The sequence below is a fragment of the Nomascus leucogenys genome, chromosome 14 (genome assembly GCF_006542625.1).
Source record: "Nomascus leucogenys isolate Asia chromosome 14, Asia_NLE_v1, whole genome shotgun sequence".
Lineage (NCBI taxonomy): Eukaryota > Metazoa > Chordata > Mammalia > Primates > Hylobatidae > Nomascus > Nomascus leucogenys.
Genome location: NC_044394.1, coordinates 90338170 through 90357315, shown reverse-complemented (window position 1 = coordinate 90357315; position 19146 = coordinate 90338170). Strand labels below are relative to the sequence as shown.

Genomic DNA, 19146 nt, shown 5'->3' with positions numbered 1-19146 from the left:
CTCTGATTAAATTGCTGATTCCCTCACACCTGATGACTCTTCTCTCAAATGCCCATCCTTGATATTTCCTCGAAGTTTTGTGCACCGAGGGCGGCCTGAACCTCTGGATCTTCACTTGGGCATGTTCCTGCCCACCTTGCTTCACCAGGCAACTGCAGAGCAGCAGGAGCGCTTCTTCATGCCCGCCTGGAACTTGGAGATCATTGGCACTTATGCCCAGACAGAGATGGGTCATGGTATGGAGTATTCAGTCTACCTTCTGGGTTGGGCGGGCCCCTGTGAGCTTACCATGTATGGAGTGCCCACCATGTGCCATCGATGGTGTGTCGATGTTCTGTGGTCTGTTTAAATGAGCTCTTTTTGCAGAGTCCAGGTTTTGGTATAAACACTGCTTTGGTGAGTGGGAATTAAAGGCTATGATAGTGATAAAATGATCGTCCTTTTTATGCCGTAGTTCCTCTTCAGAGGGTCAAGAATTGCAAATCAGGCCTTATTTACCAAGTGTGGTTTTTCAGTGTTACTGAGGTTGTATAGAATCTGTGTGCATATACAACCCGAAGCTGTTTTTTTCGTCGTTACTATCTGATTACCTTTACTACTGTTACCTTAATGGATACAAATTCCAGAAGAAATACAAATAATAGTTTGTGTACTCTTGGATTTGCTTGACAGAAATGAGTAGCTTATAACTGAAGTGTGTGACATTTTGGAGTTATTTGTACTTTGAGTCAATCAGTAGTTCTACAAGTGACTTGGCTGGAGGATAAAAAAACCAAGATAAGCCGAACGTGCAGGCATTTGGTTTCAGACTCTGTATCTCCACCTTTCATTGATCTTTCCACCCCCCACCTGCTTTCTTCATGCACCTGGGTGGGCTGGAGGGGGCCACTGTTCCTCTTTGTATCTGCTCTGAATTGGGTCCGTGTTTGCCATTCATTTGCTTATGACTTCTCTTTTTCTGTTCTGACATTTCAGAAAAACTGGTCTAGTGTGTATTTGCCACTTGCTCCTTATTTCTATACAGCTGCTGCTTTTTATTTGGTGTTGAATAGTATTTTACAGGATTTTCATGAGACTCCAAGTGGAATACTATTTGTTTCAGTTGTGCTTTTGAAGACATTTTGTCCTTATCTGTTCTGTTTAATGTTACCTGCTTTTCTGTAAAAGCTGCTTCTTTGATGAAAGATGTCTGTGTCTGGTTTGTTGACTCCCACTCGGGAAAGTTGTGGATTGCACATAAGTTGGTTATTCAACTTGGAAGCTTCTGAATGTTTCAAAGTGTGTTTAATGAGGTCTAGCCTTATGAAAGCAGATTGGTAAAAGGTTCCCAACATTTGCTTTAGTACAGTATTTTTGTAGAGACTGCCACCTAGAACATTTTTCTATGACTCTTTCCAAATAATTTTGGTATATTTGTGTTAAGATTTAAAACATAAGATCCTGTCTATCCCAGTACACATAAGAAACTGGAAACTCTTCCTTGCCACATTAATGAACCAGCTAGGCCTAAGCTAGGCCTGCCATTGGAAATCTCTAGGGTCAACGGAGACCTTATTATTGGACCTTTAGGAATTTTTAAAAGTCACATTCCAGGTCATTTCCCCAATAATGGTTATACTTTTATACTTTTTTTTTTTTTTTTCTTGAGACGGAGTCTTGCTCTGTCGCCCAGGCTGGAGTGCAGTGGCACAATCTCGGCTCACTGCAAGCTCCACCTCCCGGGTTCAGGCCACTCTCCTGCCTCAGCCTCCCGAATAGCTGGGACTACAACACCCACCACCATGCCTGGCTAATTTTTTGTATTTTTAGTAGAGATGGGGTTTCATTGTGTTAGCCAGGATGGTCTCGATCTCCTGACTTTGTGATCCGCCTGCCTCGGCCTCCCAAAGTGCTGGGATTACAGGCATGAGCCACCGTGCCCAGCTTTATTTTTTTTTTTTTGTATTTTTAGTAGAGATGGGGTTTCACCACGTTAGCCAGGATGGTCTCAATCTCCTGACCTCGTGATCCCCCCGCCTTGGCCTCCCAAAGTATAGGCTTGAGCCACTGTTCAAGCCTATTGTTCAAGCAATTCTCCTGCCTCAGCCTCCTGAGTGGCTGCGACTACAGGCGCATGCCACAATGCCTGGCTAATTTTTTGTATTTTTAGTAGAGATGGGTTTCACCGTGTTAGCCAGGATGATCTCAATCTCCTGACCTCGTGATCCACCCGCCTCGGCCTCCCAGAGTGCTGGGATTACAGGCATGAGCCACCATGCACAGCCATACATTTTTAATTAATTTATAAGAATTTTGGATGAAATGTCTTCCTCTCACATGTTACCTCATTCTTCTCATTAGTACAGAATTCGAGAATGTTGAATTGGTGTGGTTAACAATACCTATGAGTTGAAACTGGCATACTTGCAACTCAGAGATGGGTCAAAAAGACAGTTAACATCCCTGTTAAATTCATATATTGTGATCTTAAAAATGTGATTCTAAGTTGCCTTTATATTTTCTTTCAGTTGCTGTAAATAAATGTAACAAATCAAATTCAGAAATGGAACATGCATGACACTTAGATTTTCAACTTAATAGGAAACCATCAGATAGTGTGGGAAATTCACTGTCTTGGTTATCAACCAGTTGTAGCTCATCTACAGTGTTTTTTGTTAGATTTTGTTTTTCTCTGAGATATGAGAGTTTAAAGGATTGTGCAGGAAATTTTTCCTTGTGCCTGTTTTTTTCCCCATCTCTTAACTGAAGTCAATGTAATTTATCTCCTTAGGAACTCACCTTCGAGGCTTGGAAACCACAGCCACATATGACCCTGAAACCCAGGAGTTCATTCTCAACAGTCCTACTGTGACCTCCATTAAATGGTGGCCTGGTGGGCGTAAGTGAATTTTTCAGCATTTATTGGATGTTTTGAAGGTTCGTCATGAGATTTTGCTTAGAATATAGAGGTTTTATGATAATGTCGGCCAGGCTTGGTGGTGAAATCCTAACACTTTGGGAGGCTGAGTTGGGCAGATCATTTGAGGTCAGGAATTCAAGACCAGCCTGGTTAATATGCTGAAACCCCATCTCTACTAAAAATATAAAAATTAGCCGGGTGTGGTGGCGCACACCTGTAGTCCCAGCTACTTGGGAGGCTGAGGCAGGAGAATCACTTGAACCCGGGAAGGTTGCAGTGAGCCAAGATTGCACCACTGCACTCCAGCCTGGGCATCGCAGCAAGACTTTGTCTCAAAAACAACCCAACAAACAAATATGTGTGTGTGTGGTGTGTGTATATAGACAGAGAGAGGTGTGTGTGGGGGGGGGGGTGTGTGTGTGTGTATATAGACAGGGATGTGTGTGTGTGCGGGGTGTGTGTGTGTATATATATATATATATAGAGAGAGAGAGAGAGAGAGAGAGGGGAAAGCCAGACATAGCGGCACATACCTATAGACCTGTAGTCCTGGCTACTCAGGAAGCTGAGGTGGAAGGACCACTTGAGCCCAAGAGTTCAAGCCTGCAGTGAGCTACTATCTGTGATCATGCCACTGCACTCCAGCCTGGGTGACAGAGTGAAACCCTGTCTCAAAAAAAAAAAAAGAAAAAAATTTAAATAGTTTTAACACAAACTTTTTCTTTTTTGAGACGGAGTCTCACTGTGTCACCCAGGTTGGAGTAAAGTGGCATGATCTCTGCTCATTGCAACCTCCACCTCCTGGGTTCAAGCGATTCTCCTGCCTCAGCCTCCTGAGTAGCTGGGACTACAGGAGCATGCCACCACGCCCAGCTAATTTTTGTATTTTTAGTAGAGATGGGATTTCACCATGTTGGCCAGGCTGGTCTCAAACTCCTGACCTCTGATCTGCCCGCCTCAGCTTCCCAAAGTGCTGGAATTATAGGCGTGAGCCACTGTGCCCGGCTGACCTGAAACTTTTATATCTTCTTATTCCATTCTGAGTTATTATCTTGGAATATATATTTCCAGTAGTTAGTGGTTGAAGGATTTTGTTATTCACATTATATATTTTATTTATTTATAATTTATATGTAAGAAGCCACATATAGCTAGTGATTACTGTTTTGGACAGCACTGCCTTAAGGGATAACAAGGAAGTAGTTTAAATTAATATTCTTATTTTTATCCTAAAATTTTCTGTATGTAAATGAATGAGAAATAAGTAGAAAAGAAAGTAATAACTATTAGCTTAAGGGAATTTCTTTCTGAAAGCTAGGTGTGATACTGTCAGCAGAAAGGCTTTCTGGACACATACTATTGGTTTAGTCTAGTGTTAGATTTAACATATTCTTTCTTCTTTTTTCTACCCTTTAAAAATGTACGAACGTTTGCTCACCTCTCCCTTATTCTCTCTGATATTACAGTTGGAAAGACTTCAAATCATGCAATAGTTCTTGCCCAGCTCATCACTAAGGGGAAATGCTATGGATTACATGCCTTTATCGTACCTATTCGTGAAATCGGGACCCATAAGCCTTTGCCAGGTAAGAACTGTTCATCTGATGTTGAGATGAAAATGAAACTGAGCACTTTCTTCTGCAAAAGGTAGAATGCCCAACTGAAGAGGCGGAGCGAAAGCCAGAAATTCCAGAGCATAAACATCTCGTGACTGTCCTTTCATCTGTGGTAGGAATTACCGTTGGTGACATCGGCCCCAAATTTGGTTATGATGAGATAGACAATGGCTACCTCAAAATGGACAACTATCGTATTCCCAGAGAAAACATGCTGATGAAGTATGCCCAGGTATGTTTTGATAGAAAATAGAAGCAGAGGCATCAAACAGTGGGGTTGCGGTGGCTGTTGCTCACAGTAGGGTTAGAATGGTCTGTTCTTTTAGAAGGTAATAACAGCCGGGCACACTGGCATATTCCTGTTATGCCAGCACTTTGGGAGGCTGAGTGCGTGGATGACTTAAGCCCAGGAGCTCAAGACCAGCCTGGGCAACATAGTGAGAACCCATCTCTACAAAAAGTAAAAAAATCTAGCTGGGCATGGTGGCACACATGTGTAGTCCCAGCTACTTGGGAGACTGGGGTGGGAGGATCACCTGAGCCTGGGAGGCCGAGGCTGCAGTGAACTGTGATTACACCACTGTACTCCAGCCTGGATGACAGTGAGACCTTGTCTCAAAAAAAAAAAAAAGGCTGGGCGCGGTGGCTCACACCTGTAATTCCAGCACTTTGGGAGGCTGAGGCGGGAAGATCATGAGGTCAAGAGATGGAGACCATCCTGGCCAACATGGTGAAACCCCGTCTCTACTAAAAATACAAAAAAATTAGCCGGGAGTGGTGGTACGCGCCTGTAGTCCCAGCTACTCAGGAGGCTGAGGCAGGAGAATCGCTTGAACCCGGGAGGCGGAGGTTGCAGTGAGCAGAGATCGTGCCACTGCACTCCAGCTTGGCAGCAGAGTGAGACTCCGTCTCATAAAAGGAGGGAATAAGGCCAGGCGCGGTGGCTCATGCCTGTAGTCCCAGCACTTTGGGAGGCCAAGGAGGGTGGATCATAAGGTCAGGAATTCAAGACCAGCCTGACCAATATGGTGAAACCCTGTCTCTACTAAAAATACAAAGATTAGCTGGGTGTGATGGCACACGCCTGTAATCTCAGCTACTCAGGAGGCTGAGGCAGGAGAATCGCTTGAACCCAGGAGGCAGAGGTTGCAGTAAGTCGAGATCACACCACTGCACTCCAGCCCAGGCAACACAGCGAGACTCTGACTCAAAAAAAAAAAAAGGATGTAATAATGCATTTTTCCTTCTGATGCCCCTCCACCTTTTTTTTTTTTTTTTTTTTTTTTTTTTTGAGAGAGAGTCTCTGTAACCCATGCTGGAGTTCAGTGGCGTGATCTTGGCTCACTGCAACCTCTGCCTCCTGGGTTCAAGCGATTCTTCTGCCTCAGCCTCCCAAGTAGCTGGGATTACAGGCGTGTGCCACCACACCCAGCTAATTTTTTTGTATTTTTAGTAGAGGTGGGGTTTCACCCTGTTGGCCAGGCTGGTCTCAAACTCCTGACCTCAGGGGACCCTCTTGCCTCGGCCTCCCAAAGTGCTAGGATTACAGGCGTGAGTCACTGCGCCCAGCATTTTTTTTTTTTTTTGAGACAGAGTCTTGCTTTGTCACCCAGACTGGAGTGCAGTGGCACTATCTCAGCTCACTGAAACCTCTGCCTCCCAGGGTCAAGCGATTCTCCTGTCTCAGCCTCCTGAGTAGCTGGGATTACAAGCATGTGCCACCACACCCAGCTAATTTTTGTATTTTTAGTAGAGATGGGGTTTTACCATGTTGGTCAGGCTGGTTTCGAATTCCTGACCTCTTGATCTGTCCACCTCGGCCTCCCAAAGTGCTGGGATTACAGGCGTGAGCCATCACGCCCACTCTGATGCTTCTTTTACTGTGACAGTGAAATCAGAAACAGCAGGGTTGAAGGACATATTTTGATTTGCTAAACCAATGATTCTCAAACTTTCTCATGCATTAGAATCACCTGGAAGGCCAGTTAAAGCCCAGATTGCTAGGCCCTACCCTGGAGCTTCTGATTCAGTTGGTCAGGGTGGGGACTAAGATGCAGTATTTCATGCAAGTTGCCAGGTGATGCTGATGCTGCTATTCCAGGGACCACACTTTGAGAACCACTGAACTGCCTCTTGGGCTTAAAAGAAGAAAGTATCAGTTCCACTTTCTTCTTCCAGGTGAAGCCTGATGGCACATACGTGAAACCGCTGAGTAACAAGCTGACTTACGGGACTATGGTGTTTGTCAGGTCCTTCCTTGTGGGAGAAGCTGCTCGGGCTCTGTCTAAGGCATGCACCATTGCCATCCGATACAGCGCTGTGAGGCACCAGTCTGAAATCAAGCCAGGGTAAGGGTAGGGTCCTGGATGGGCTCAGTACCGAAGGCGTAGTTTTTACCCCATTCAGATCCCAGAATTCCCAATGTCAATACAGAAGATGCATTGGCACTGCAAAATTGGCTAGGGTGATAACTGGGCCTGTAATTTCCTATCTAGGCTTCCTTTTCTTAAGAGGAAAGATAGAAATAACCACCCTTGCTATAATCAGTGACTGCCAAAAAAGAAAAAAGAGAATACCTACCTTATTATTTTTAACCTTTTAAGAAAAGTAGTAATAATATCACTTGAACTTTATAAGTGAAATGTTCAACACACTAAAGGCAATTTGAAAGTTCTGATTACTACTAGCAACTATAAATTGTGTATGGTGAAAGTGACATTAAATTTGTTTCCCTTTTGCATTCATGGCCACAGTTTATTCCTACATCTGCCTTTCACTGATACTCCCTGATACTCTTTTTACTCTTAAGGAATAAAGAAACCGGCCAGGTGTGGTAGCTCACACCTGTAATCCCAGCACTTTGGGAGGCTGAGGCAAGATTACTTGAGCCTAGGAGTTTGAGGCCAACCTGAGCAACATAGCAAGACCCTGTCTGTATTTTCTTTTCTTTTTTTTTCTTTTGAGATGGATTCTCACTCTGTTGCCCAGGCCGGAGTGCAGTGGCGTGATCTCGGCTTGCTGCAGCCTCTGCCTCCCTGGGTTCAAGTGATTCTCCTGTCTCAGTCTCCCAAGTAGCTGGGATTACAGGCGCACGCCACCATGCCCAGCTAATTTTTGTATTTTTTGTAGAGACGGGATTTCGCCATGTTGGCCAGGCTGGTCTATTTTCAAAAAAATTAAAAATTAATTAAATTTTAAGGCCAGGCGCAGTGGCTCACGCCTGTAATCCCAGCACTTTGGGAGGCCAAAGTGGGTGGATCACTTGAAGTCAGGAGTTCGAGACCAGCCTGGCCAACATGGTGAAACCCCACGTCTACTAAAAATACAAAAATTAGCTGGGTATAGTGGCGGGTGCCTGTAATTCCAGCTACTCGGGAGACTGAGGCAGGAGAATCACTTGAACCCAAGAAGTGAAGGTTGTAGTGAGCTGAAATCACAACACTGCACTCCATCCTGGGTGTTAGAGACTTCATCTCAAAAACTAATAATAATTACATTTTTAAAAAGGAATAAAGGAATTGATACAATCAGACCTTTGCTAATTCTTACACTTCAAAATATTTAACACCATCCATTGGGTCTTCTCCAAGATTATGGTCAAAATACAGTGTATTCGGCCATCTGGTGAGCAGAGCTTTTCGGCATTGCCTTATTAGGTTGACTAGTGTTGGTTTTGTATGTTGCTATGAGCTACGGTTTTCTTAGTCATATTGGAAAGATTAGGACAGATACGGACTTTGCAGCCAGAAAATTCTGTCAACCTATGCAGTACAAGGTAATTAGAGCATGGTCTTAGGGAGCCAAATAGCCTAGGCACCGTGGCTCATGCCTGTAATCCCAGCACTGTGGGAGGCTGAGGCAGGAGAATTGCTTGAACCCAGGAGGCGGAGCTTGCAGTGAGCCAAGATCACACCACTGCACTAAAGCCTGGGTGACGGAGGGCGACTCCATGGCAAAAAAAAAAAGCCTCAATTTAAATCTAAGACCTGCCATGTATGAGCTGTGTGACCTCAGGCAGATTCTTAACCTCTCAGTTTCCCATTTGTAAAATGGAGATAGTAACTACCTCACAGTGCCCTTATGAGGACTAAATAAGTTAAAATACCAAGTGCTTAGATTAGAATCTGGCATATAGAAAGTTCTGTATAAACATTTACTTACTATTTTTTTGTTTTTCTGTGTCATGTAGTGAACCAGAACCACAGATTTTGGATTTTCAAACCCAGCAGTATAAACTCTTTCCACTCCTGGCCACTGCCTATGCCTTCCAGTTTGTGGGCGCATACATGAAGGAGACCTATCACCGGATTAATGAAGGCATTGGTCAAGGGGACCTGAGTGAACTGCCTGAGGTATGAGTTTGGTCTCGTTCACTCGTGGGCACCCTTCTGTTTCATGGTTACCTGTGGGATGATGTCCAGAGATAACTAAATGTTGGGATTTCCTGAAAAGAATTATGTATTCTGAGAACTTCCTCTGGTTGAAAGTAGATCAGATATGAAGATCTGTGGGGTTTGTTGTTAAGTATTTTAGTGTTATCGGAAATACTGTACCATGTTGATTATTTGTCAATCAAGGAAATGTAAGTGGTGAATGTTTAGATGGGCATGGGTAGTGTTCTGCATTCTTCTGGCCAGTCGGACAGCTTTGCTTCTTCAGTTTGCATGTGTGGCAGCTGTGTTTTGACAGTGGCCAAGATGTTAGAGGAGGGGTGTGTTTTCTCATTGGTTCTCGGGCTCTCAGCACCACAAATGTCCTGACAGATTTGTGCTTGTCCTCTCAGCTTCATGCCCTCACCGCCGGACTTAAGGCCTTCACCTCCTGGACTGCAAACACTGGCATCGAAGCATGTCGGATGGCTTGTGGTGGGCATGGCTATTCTCATTGCAGTGGTCTTCCAAATATTTATGTCAATTTCACCCCAAGCTGTACCTTTGAGGGAGAAAACACTGTCATGATGCTCCAGACGGCTAGGTGAGAGTCAAATCCGCGATTCCTCCTATCTGTTCATAAGAATGTTCTAGTCCTTTTCTCTAGGTTCTTGTTCCCATGGTTTTTCTTCACCGTATATATATATTTGTTCCCGAAAGGTATACTTTTGCCTTCCATCCTGATTCACGGTTTTTATTTCGTGGTGAGGCTAGAGAACATGAAGCACCTGTTACATAGCTTGAAGTTGTATCAAGGATAGAGTTACTGGGCTGGGCACAGTGGCTCATGACTGTAATCCCAGCACTTTGGGAGGCTGAGGCAGGCAGATCATGCTGTAAGGAGTTCAAGACCAGCTTGACCAACATGGTGAAACCCTGTCTCTACTAAAAAATACAAAAAAATTAGCCAGGCATGGTGGCACATGCCTGTAATCCCGGCCTATTTGGGAGGCTGAGGCAGAAGAATCGCTTGAACCTGGGAAGTGGAGGTTGCAGTGAGCCAAGATTGCGCTATTGCATTCCATCCTGGGCAACAAGAGCGAAAACTCCATCAAAAAAAAAAAAGGCCAGGTGTGGTGGCTCACTCCTGTAATCCCAGCACTTTGGGAGGCCAAGCCAGGTGGATCACTTGAGGTCAGGAGTTAGAGACCAGCCTGGCCAACATGGTAAAACCCTGTCTCTACTAAAAAAACAAAATATTAAAAATTAGCCAGGCATGGTGGCAGGTGCCTGTAGTCCCAGCTGCTTGGGAGGCTGAGGCAGGAGAATCATTCATTTGAACCCGAGAGGAGGAGGTTGCAGTATGCTGAGATCTGGCCATTGCACTCCATCCAGCCTAGGCAACAAGAACGAAACTCCATCTCAAAAAAAAAAAAAAAAAAAAAAAAAAAGTAGAGTTACTAAAAGCATGTTTACTGGTGATTTTTAGGTTCTTGATGAAAAGTTATGACCAGGTGCACTCAGGAAAGTTGGTGTGTGGCATGGTGTCCTATTTGAACGACCTGCCCAGTCAACGCATCCAGCCACAGCAGGTAGCAGTCTGGCCAACCATGGTGGATATCAACAGCCCCGAAAGCCTAACCGAAGCATATAAACTCCGTGCAGCCAGGTGAGCTCTCCCTCAAGAGCTAGAATACGCAGCAGTGGAGCTGGGGCCCTGACAGATGACAAGAAGGCATGAGTACTGTTGGTCATTTCCTCAAACCTCCAATCTATGTCTTAACAGATTAGTAGAAATTGCTGCAAAAAACCTTCAAAAAGAAGTGATTCACAGAAAAAGCAAGGAGGTAGCGTGGAACCTAACTTCTGTTGACCTTGTTCGAGCAAGTGAGGTCAGTGGTAGTTCTGTCTTTTTCCCCTTCCCTGCCCCCAGCATCCCGCATTTTCTGGTGCAGAAACCCTAGTCACTGTGTATGGAATCTTTTCCCAAGGTTCTCAAACTCTGCTGTTTTCTTTTTAATCTTAGGCACATTGCCACTATGTGGTAGTTAAGCTCTTTTCAGAAAAACTCCTCAAAACTCAAGATAAAGCCATTCAAGCTGTCTTAAGGAATTTATGTCTGCTGTATTCTCTGTATGGAATCAGTCAGAACGCGGGGGATTTCCTTCAGGTCAGTATTTTCTAAGTATAAGTCTTTTTTGTTGTTGTTTTAAGAAGAATAATTGCTGGCTGGGCACGGTGGCTCACGCCTGTAATCCCAGCACTTTGGGAGCCCAAGGCAGGTACGGTGATCACTTGAGGTCAGGAGTTCAAGACCAGCCTGGCCTGGTGAAACCCTGTCTCTACTGAAAATACAAAAATTAGCCGGGTGCAGTGGTGCACGCCTGTAATCCCAGCTACTAGGGAGGCTGAGGCATGAGAATCATTTGAACCCTGGAGGCAGAGGTTGCAGTGAGCCAAGATGGCACCACTGCACTCCAGCCTAGGCAACAGAGCAAGACTCTGTCTCAAAAAAAAAAAAAAAAAAAAGGAAAAATAGCCAGGCACAGTGGCTCATGCTTGTAATCCCAGCACTTTGGCCAAGGCGGGTGGATCACCTGAGGTCGGGAGTTCGAGACCAGCCTGACCAACATGGAGAAACCCCATCTCTACTAAAAATACAAAATTAGCCAGGCGTGCTGGCACATGCCTGTAATCCCAGCTATTTGGGAGGCTGAGGGAGGAGAATCGCTTGAACCCGGGAGGCGAAGATTGCGGTGAGCCAAGATCATGCCATTGCACTCCAGCCTGGGCAACAAGAGTGAAACTCAGTCTCAAAAAAAAAAAAAAAAAAGAATTGTCTGCTTTATAGCTGTATGTGTATATAATTATGTCTATCTATATACATTTATATGTTATATTTACTTATTTTGGTCTCTTTTAGGGGAGCATAATGACAGAGTCTCAGATTACACAAGTAAACCAGCGTGTAAAGGAGTTACTCACTCTGATTCGCTCAGATGCTGTTGCTTTGGTTGATGCATTTGATTTTCAGGATGTGACACTTGGCTCTGTGCTTGGCCGCTATGATGGAAATGTGTATGAAAACTTGTTTGAGTGGGCTAAGAACTCCCCACTGAACAAAACAGAGGTAAAAATCCAGTGTCTTTGCACCTTTTTTTAAAGTCTTCACTTAAATATTGAAGCAGGAAAGGCCTCTGGAAGGGGATTTATCTGTGAAAGCTCTGAAAGTACCATGGCCACTTCTGACAGTCACTTTATTTGAGCAACAGGTTCAGAAGGGAACTGGGTTGTTCCCACAGTAACCAGGGTCTTAATCAATTTCAATTTTTGATAACGAATTGAACATTTAAAAATATATACAGGCCGGGCGCGTTGGCTCACACCTGTAATCCCAGCACTGTGGGAGGCCGAGTGGGCGGATCACCTGAGGTCAGGAGTTCGAGACTAGCCTGGCTAAAATGGTGAAACCCAGTCTCTACTAAAAATACAAAAAAACAGCTGGGCGGTAGTGGTACACGGCTGTCGGGAATTCTCCTGCCTCAGCTTGAACCCAGGAGAACCCAGGAGGCAGAGGTTGCAGTGAGCCATCTTCGTGCCATTGCACTCCAGCCTAGGCTACAAGAGCAAAACTCTGTCTCAAAAAAAAAAAAAAAAAAAAGGTATACCCACACACACAAATAGAATAAAATATACAAAAAGAGAATTCCGTAGTGCTCTTTGGTACACCCTTTGTCTAGCAGCAATGACTATCAACTCGTGGCCAGTTGTGTTTCATCTGAACCTTCATCCCCCTCCTCCTGGGGACTATTTTGAAATAAATCTAAGACATCAGGGCCAGGCTCAGTGATGCACACCTGTAATCCCAGCACTCTGGGAGGCCGAGGCAGGTGGATCACCTGAGGTCGGGAGTTTGAGACCAGCCTGACCAACATGTAGAAACCTTGTTTCTGCTAAAAATACAAAATTAGCTGGGCGTGGTGGTGCATGCCTGTAATCCCAGCTACTCAGGAGGCTGAGGCAGGAGAATTGCTTGAACCTGGGAGGCGGAGGTTGCAGTGAGCCAAGAACATGCCATTGTACTCCAGCCTGGGCAACAAGAGCAAGGCTCCGTTTCAAAAAAAAAAAACTAAGACATCAGATAATTTTATCCATAAATAATTCAATGCATAGCTCTAAAAGATGAGGACTCTTTAGAAACAACCACAGGCTGGGCACAGTGGCTCACGCCTGTAATCCTAGCACTTTGGGAGGCTGAGGTGGGTGGATCACTTGAATTGAGGAGTTCTAGACCAGCCTGGCCAACATGGTAAACCCCCATCTCTACAACAACAAAAAAAAACAAATAGCAGCCAGGTGTCATGGCACACACCTGTAGTTCTAGCGACTCGGGAGGCTGAGGTGGGAAGATCGCTGGAGTCTGGGAGGCAGAGGCTGTAGTGAGCCTAGATTGTGCCACTGCACTCCAGCCTGGGCAGCAGAGCAGGACTCAGTCTCAAAAAAAAAAAAAAAAGTATACTATTTAACATGGTAAACTCTTTAGTAGTAGTTCTTCTCTCTCCTTTCCCCACAGGTCCACGAATCTTACAAGCACCTGAAGTCACTGCAGTCCAAGCTCTGAAGTGTCACAAGGACAAGTTTAATCTGCTCCAGAAAGCGCCTGTGTGCAACTCATATCTGTGTGGAATCTTTTTCGAATTCAAATAGCTATAGATCAAATGATAAATTGACCCCTTTTTATAAATGGAGGGAAAAAAAATGAACAGATTTCAGAGATTAAATGAAAAAAAAGCAGATGTTTTAAGGGGAATTAACACTGAAAGAGACCTGTTAAACCATTCAGAAAAAGCTTAAGAAATGCGATATGACTTCCTTTTGTAATGCTGCTGATCCTAGTAGACTATGACTTTTGATAATTAGCAGAATTTAACTACTAAGTAGTTGATTATTTTCACATTTTAATTGCTAATCACTGGCTATATAAGTGTTTTTAAGCAAAGGTATTTTTGAAGTGGTGTAGAACCCTTGCAAGCTTTCCTGCTCGGTGTTCTACCACTTACCCTGGGGCCTGGCTTAAAAGCAGGATTGAAGAAAAGGGACTGGGGGAAGGACACTTACTGGAAAACTTGATGCGAATGAGTTTCTGCTTGGCACAGTCTCTGCCTGCTTGCTCTCCTTTGCTGATGGATTGCGTTTATCAAACTATTCATGCTAGCATTTTTCCAACGAGGGAACTTATTCCGCACGGGCCTACTGTACGACCATTGTCTCGTGTGATTAGGAAGTTTCCATTTGAAGGATCGCTAAATTGTCACAGTAGTAGGAAGTATAGGGAGACCTCTCAGCTGTGGCACTGTTGTAACTTTGGAGTGCAGAGTGTAACTCTGGGACAATCAGATTTCACATATTCTGTCGTCTTGGCATAAGCCATTAAAAGCTTGGAGGTTACTGTATTTGGCATTAAAAAAAATGTCACTTAGGTCACCTCACTCCCAGACGTAGCACAGAAAAACCCTTTGACACGAACCATGTGTTCTGTTTTTTGGTTCAGAAAATATAATCATTGAAACTGTGAGTTTTTTTTTTTTTTTTAACAGCTGGGAAAAAACAAAAACGAAAAGCTATAGTTAGAAAAATGGAAGTTCCATAGGTTGTATTTCTTACTATATGTATGGCTTTGTTTTCAGTCTATTTCTAGGAGCTTTCTCTGAATCGCAAATTGTCCTTTCAGTTGGAATCTAATTTACACAATCATTCTATATTTAAAGGTTAAATATATCTTAATTAATTTTTTCTTAAAGTCAATGTAAGTCACTTTGGGTTTTTTGTTTTTTTTTTTTTTTTTTAAATCTACACCATATGCCCCATGAAACCAGCTGTTCTAGAATCAGTCCTGAGAATATGGCTTAATTCCATGGAAACATAATTCCTGTCTTGGGACCTGACATAATATCTGTCTATCCTGGGGAACTGGTAATATGAGACTTTTAGGTTACAGCAGAAATGCTACATGTTGACAAAAGCCTTAATCTTTCCACTGGGAGAACTAATTGATAATTGTGTTAAGATTGAAGATTAACCCTGTGCTAATCTCACTTGAGTCTATCTTGACAGTAGTTCAGATTCTGGAAAATGATAAACTGACCTGCTAGATGTAGAATTGTTTCAAAATCATTGTTGAAATACCTTGTTCACAGATGAATATCTGGGCAGAATCTGAGGGTGTTTGGAATGACACCCCCCAATCCAGTTGCATAGATGGGATGTCTTTGCAGGTTTGAGGAGATCATTGACCTGCAGAGCCCCCTTTGACCCAGTACCTCAAGTTTTATTTAAAATCTAAATCTGGGGCCGGGCACGGTGGCTCACGCCTGTAATCCAAGCACTTTGGGAGTCCGAGGCGGGTGGATCACCTGAGGTCAGGAGTTTGGGACCATCCTGGCCAACATGGTGAAACCCCATCTCTACTGAAAAAAATACAAAAATTAGCTGGGCATGGTGGTGGTGCGTGCCTGTAGTCCCAGCTACTCGGGAGGCTGAGGCAGGAGAATCACTTGAACCTGGGGGGTAGAAGTTGCAGTGAGCCCAAGATGGTGCCACTACACTCCAGCCTGGGCGGTTGAGCGAGACTCCGTCTCAAAAAAAATAAAATAAAATCTAAATCTGACATTTGATGCCATTTTTATAAATATTGGAATGTTCTGTCTTGAACTTTATTCAATATAATCAAGAATAAAGATATAGTAAACCTCACTGATTTGTACTATTAAGAGAGAAAAAATATGCCACACAATTAAACATAGGTTTAAATTATGAAGAAATTTAGAATAGAGGTTTATTAGATTTAGGGAACACTAAGAACAAAAAAGGAAGGAGTGATACCTGCCTGAGTGGACAGCTGTAAATCAGCTGTAATTACTGCAGTTGTAGCAATAGTTGTGAGTGGCTCCAGTCACTTTAGGAGTCCTTGGAAGTACTTGGTACACATTTGTTGGCTGTACCTTAAAGGAAGTGGCAAGTCCAGTTTGTTCTCTCTACCACACTAGACTGCCACTGACAAGTTTGGGTCTGTTGGATTCAAAATTTTGTGAGCCATTTTCACAAATACAAAGATACGTTTTCACCTTGTCTTCTCCAAAATTACTAAGAATTTTATTTTTATCTTTTGAGACAGGGTATCACTCTGTCACCCAGACTGGAGTACAGTGGTGGGATCTTGGCTCACTGTGACCTCTGCCTCCCGGGTTCAAATGGGCCTCCCGGGTTCAAATGGTCCTCCCTCCTCAGTCTCCTGAGTAGCTGGGACCACAGGCATGTGCTGCCACGCCCGGATAATTTGTTCTATTTTTTTTGTAGAGACGGGGTTTTGCCATGTTGCCCAGGCTGGTCTCAGACTCCTGGGCTCAAGCGATCATTTCGCCTCAGCCTCCCAAAGTGCTGAGATTATAGGTGTGAACCACAGCACCTGGCCCAGAGTGAGTAGAATTAATTAGATTTTTTGTGTGTGTGTTAGATAATATTGATTTAAGCCTTTTTTTAAAAAAGTACTCTCAACCAAATACAAAATTGAAAATGTGAGGTTTAATAGAAATATGTTGGCTATTTGCAATGGATTCTTCTTGCCCAAGTGTTTGGAGTTCTACTTTATGCTCTGTATTTAAAAATTAGTGACCTCAAAGCAGAGTTGATGACACAGCCTTTGGGGCCCTCATGTTCTTTAGATAGATTTAGTAGTGAATATCAGCTTATCTTCAGAACATTATGACATTCACTGTGTTCATATGCTTTCTGAGAAGTCACCACTTGTAATTTCAGATCACATACACCTGAAGGCATTTTATAGTTCCTAAAGTTAACATGTTAGATCTTTTTTTTCCACCCCAAGAGGGTTTCACTCTCACCCAGGCTGGAATGCAGTGGTGTGATTGTAGCACACTTTGGCCACCAACTCTTGGGCTCAAGTGATCCTCCTGCCTTGGCCTCCTCTGAGAAGCTGGGATTACTGGTGCACACCACCACACCTGGCTAATTTTTTAATTTTTTTTATTTTTGGAGATAGGGTATGGCTACGTTGCCTTGGGCCCGTCATGAACTCCTAGCCTCAGGTGATCCTCCTACCTCAGGCCTCCCAAAGGGTTGGGATTACAGGAGTGAGCTACTGTGCTGGGCCAACATGTTACTTTTTTTTTTTTTTGAGACAGAGTCTTGCTCTCGCCCAGGCGGGAATGCAATGGTGCGATCTCGACTTCACTGCAATCTTCACCTCCCGGGTTCGAGCAATTCTCCCACCTCAGCCTCCTGAGTAGCTGGGATTACAGGCACCTGCCATCATGCTCGGCTAATTTTTGTATTTTGAGCAGAGATGGGGTTTCACCATGTTGGCCAGGTGATCGGCACCCCCACTCCCCCCACACCTCCCAAAGTGCTGGGATTACAGGCATAAGCCACAAGCCACCTCGCCCAGCATGTTACATCTTAATTCTTGGATTTTCTTCACTGCAGGGCTTTGGGTGGAGAAATAAAACTCTTCAAATGCATAATCTTGGAGATCCCTGTGAATCAATAATTCTTTAGACAACTGCGGCTCAAAATCCCTCCTCTCTCCCTTTTCCGAGTTATTCCATCTATCTTATTAGAAAGGAAGTGAATTAGGTGTAGGTGGTAACACCTGCACATCTTTTTATACGTGTAGAGGGTATGCCTGGGATATACAGGTTGTCTTCAAGCAGTAGCTGCTACTACAGCTAGAGAGAGGAGGAGTGTCAGGAAATTGATGACCTGAAGCCAAGAGTCTTGTTGATGTTCTGACTTAGATAAAGGTTTTGATCATTTTCATGAAATAATGCAGGGAAGTCATTTCTGCTGTTTATTTACTACTCCATTCTTGGAGGATTAGAACAAGTCACACTGTAAATGACTAAAATGACTTTTTGTTTTAAAATACTGATGGTGGGGTTTTGCTTTTTTTTTTTGTTTGTTTTTTGTTTTTTTTTTGAGATGCTGTCTTGCTCTTTCACCCAGGCTAGAGGGCAGTGGCGAAATCTTGGCTCACTGCAACCTCCGCCTCCCGGGTTCAAGCAATTCTCTGCCTCAGCCTCCTGAGTAGCTGGGATTACGGCGCCTGCCGCCATGCCCGTCTAATTTTTTTGTATTTTTAGTAGAGACGGGGTTTCACCAAGTTGGCCAGGCTGGTCTTGAACTCCTGACCTCGTGATCCACCCACCTCGGCCTCCCAAAGTGCTGGGATTACAGGCGTGAGCCACCGTGCCTGGCCAGTGTTTTGCTTTTAACTGTACTAAATTTTCCAGTACTTCTTCCTATGGTCCATGATAGTAAACACAGAAACATATAAGGAACATTGTTAGAGTTACCAGATGTTAGCTGTATGCACATTCCTAGATTCAAGGGTGTTTTTGCCTTAAATTTTTTAAGTGGGTCATTGGTTGTCTTGGGAAGATTATGGAAAATTGGGGATTTTTTAGAATTCTGAACCAAAATATGTCTTGAGTGTTTCTTAGTAAATGTGTGATCTTCCACCTTCCACATTCAGACTGCGGACTACACTTGATAAATGCCTTTTTATTTCCATTTGTTAAGGATTCAACTAAATGACTGTATGTCTTGGGAGCACATAATTACTTTGCTACCTTTTTCCCCCTTTGCCGTTGTGGCTTGAGTTTGGTTCATACCTGAGAAGATGCATTTAGCATATGTTGTTACCTAGCCCTGGCTTAATGGTGTCCTGTGGGGGTAGGGGTGGGAGGACGAGGGGCACGGGGCCAGAGCATGTGAATGGATCGTGGTTGGACAGCTGTGACCTACCAGCACTGCGGGTAAGCCAAACTACAAACCGTTCTTTCCTCTGTGACATTGAATAAACCTTAATAAAATTCATAATTAGCATATACTAGAAAAAATGTGACTTAATCCTTTTGTGGGGCGACAGTATTAGGTTACATTCTGGCTATACAGCTTTGATTGGATCATTAAACCGGTCAGTCACTTCCCGCAAGCTTTGGGGTGTGGAATAAACACGGGTGAATTTGTGGATTCACCCGTCAACCTCCCAATATCAACACATTTCTCACGCCTCCGCGCCGGCCACGTGTCAGCCCTCAGAAGTGGGCAGGAGGAACTTTTAAGCGTCCCGGCAGTTCCCAAGAGGGCCTTGGAGCCTGGCGCCCTCTTCCCGGAGAGGCGTTGGGGCAGCTCCTGGCAACGGGCTCGCCGCCGGCAGAAGCCCCGCCCCGCCAACGGCCGC

The 19146-nt window shown here is 44.1% G+C and overlaps 1 protein-coding gene across 2 annotated transcripts in view; it reads left to right on the top strand.

Moving 5' to 3' along the window:
- The window catches only part of ACOX1 (acyl-CoA oxidase 1), a 37749-nt gene extending 18947 nt beyond the window's left edge, over positions 1 to 18802 (top strand). Inside the window, exons 3-14 of one of the 2 annotated variants that reach the window (XM_003279097.4) lie at positions 76 to 236; positions 2771 to 2878; positions 4366 to 4485; positions 4632 to 4747; positions 6694 to 6863; positions 8705 to 8867; positions 9299 to 9489; positions 10375 to 10554; positions 10672 to 10777; positions 10912 to 11055; positions 11809 to 12015; positions 13459 to 18802. In XM_003279097.4, coding sequence (XP_003279145.1) covers positions 76 to 236; positions 2771 to 2878; positions 4366 to 4485; positions 4632 to 4747; positions 6694 to 6863; positions 8705 to 8867; positions 9299 to 9489; positions 10375 to 10554; positions 10672 to 10777; positions 10912 to 11055; positions 11809 to 12015; positions 13459 to 13506 — 1714 coding nt within the window. In that variant the 3' untranslated portion in view covers positions 13507 to 18802. The remainder of the gene's footprint in view (positions 1 to 75; positions 237 to 2770; positions 2879 to 4365; positions 4486 to 4631; positions 4748 to 6693; positions 6864 to 8704; positions 8868 to 9298; positions 9490 to 10374; positions 10555 to 10671; positions 10778 to 10911; positions 11056 to 11808; positions 12016 to 13458) is intronic. The other variant, XM_012512500.2, reaches the window with a different exon arrangement.
- The last annotated feature ends 344 nt before the right edge of the window (positions 18803 to 19146 follow it).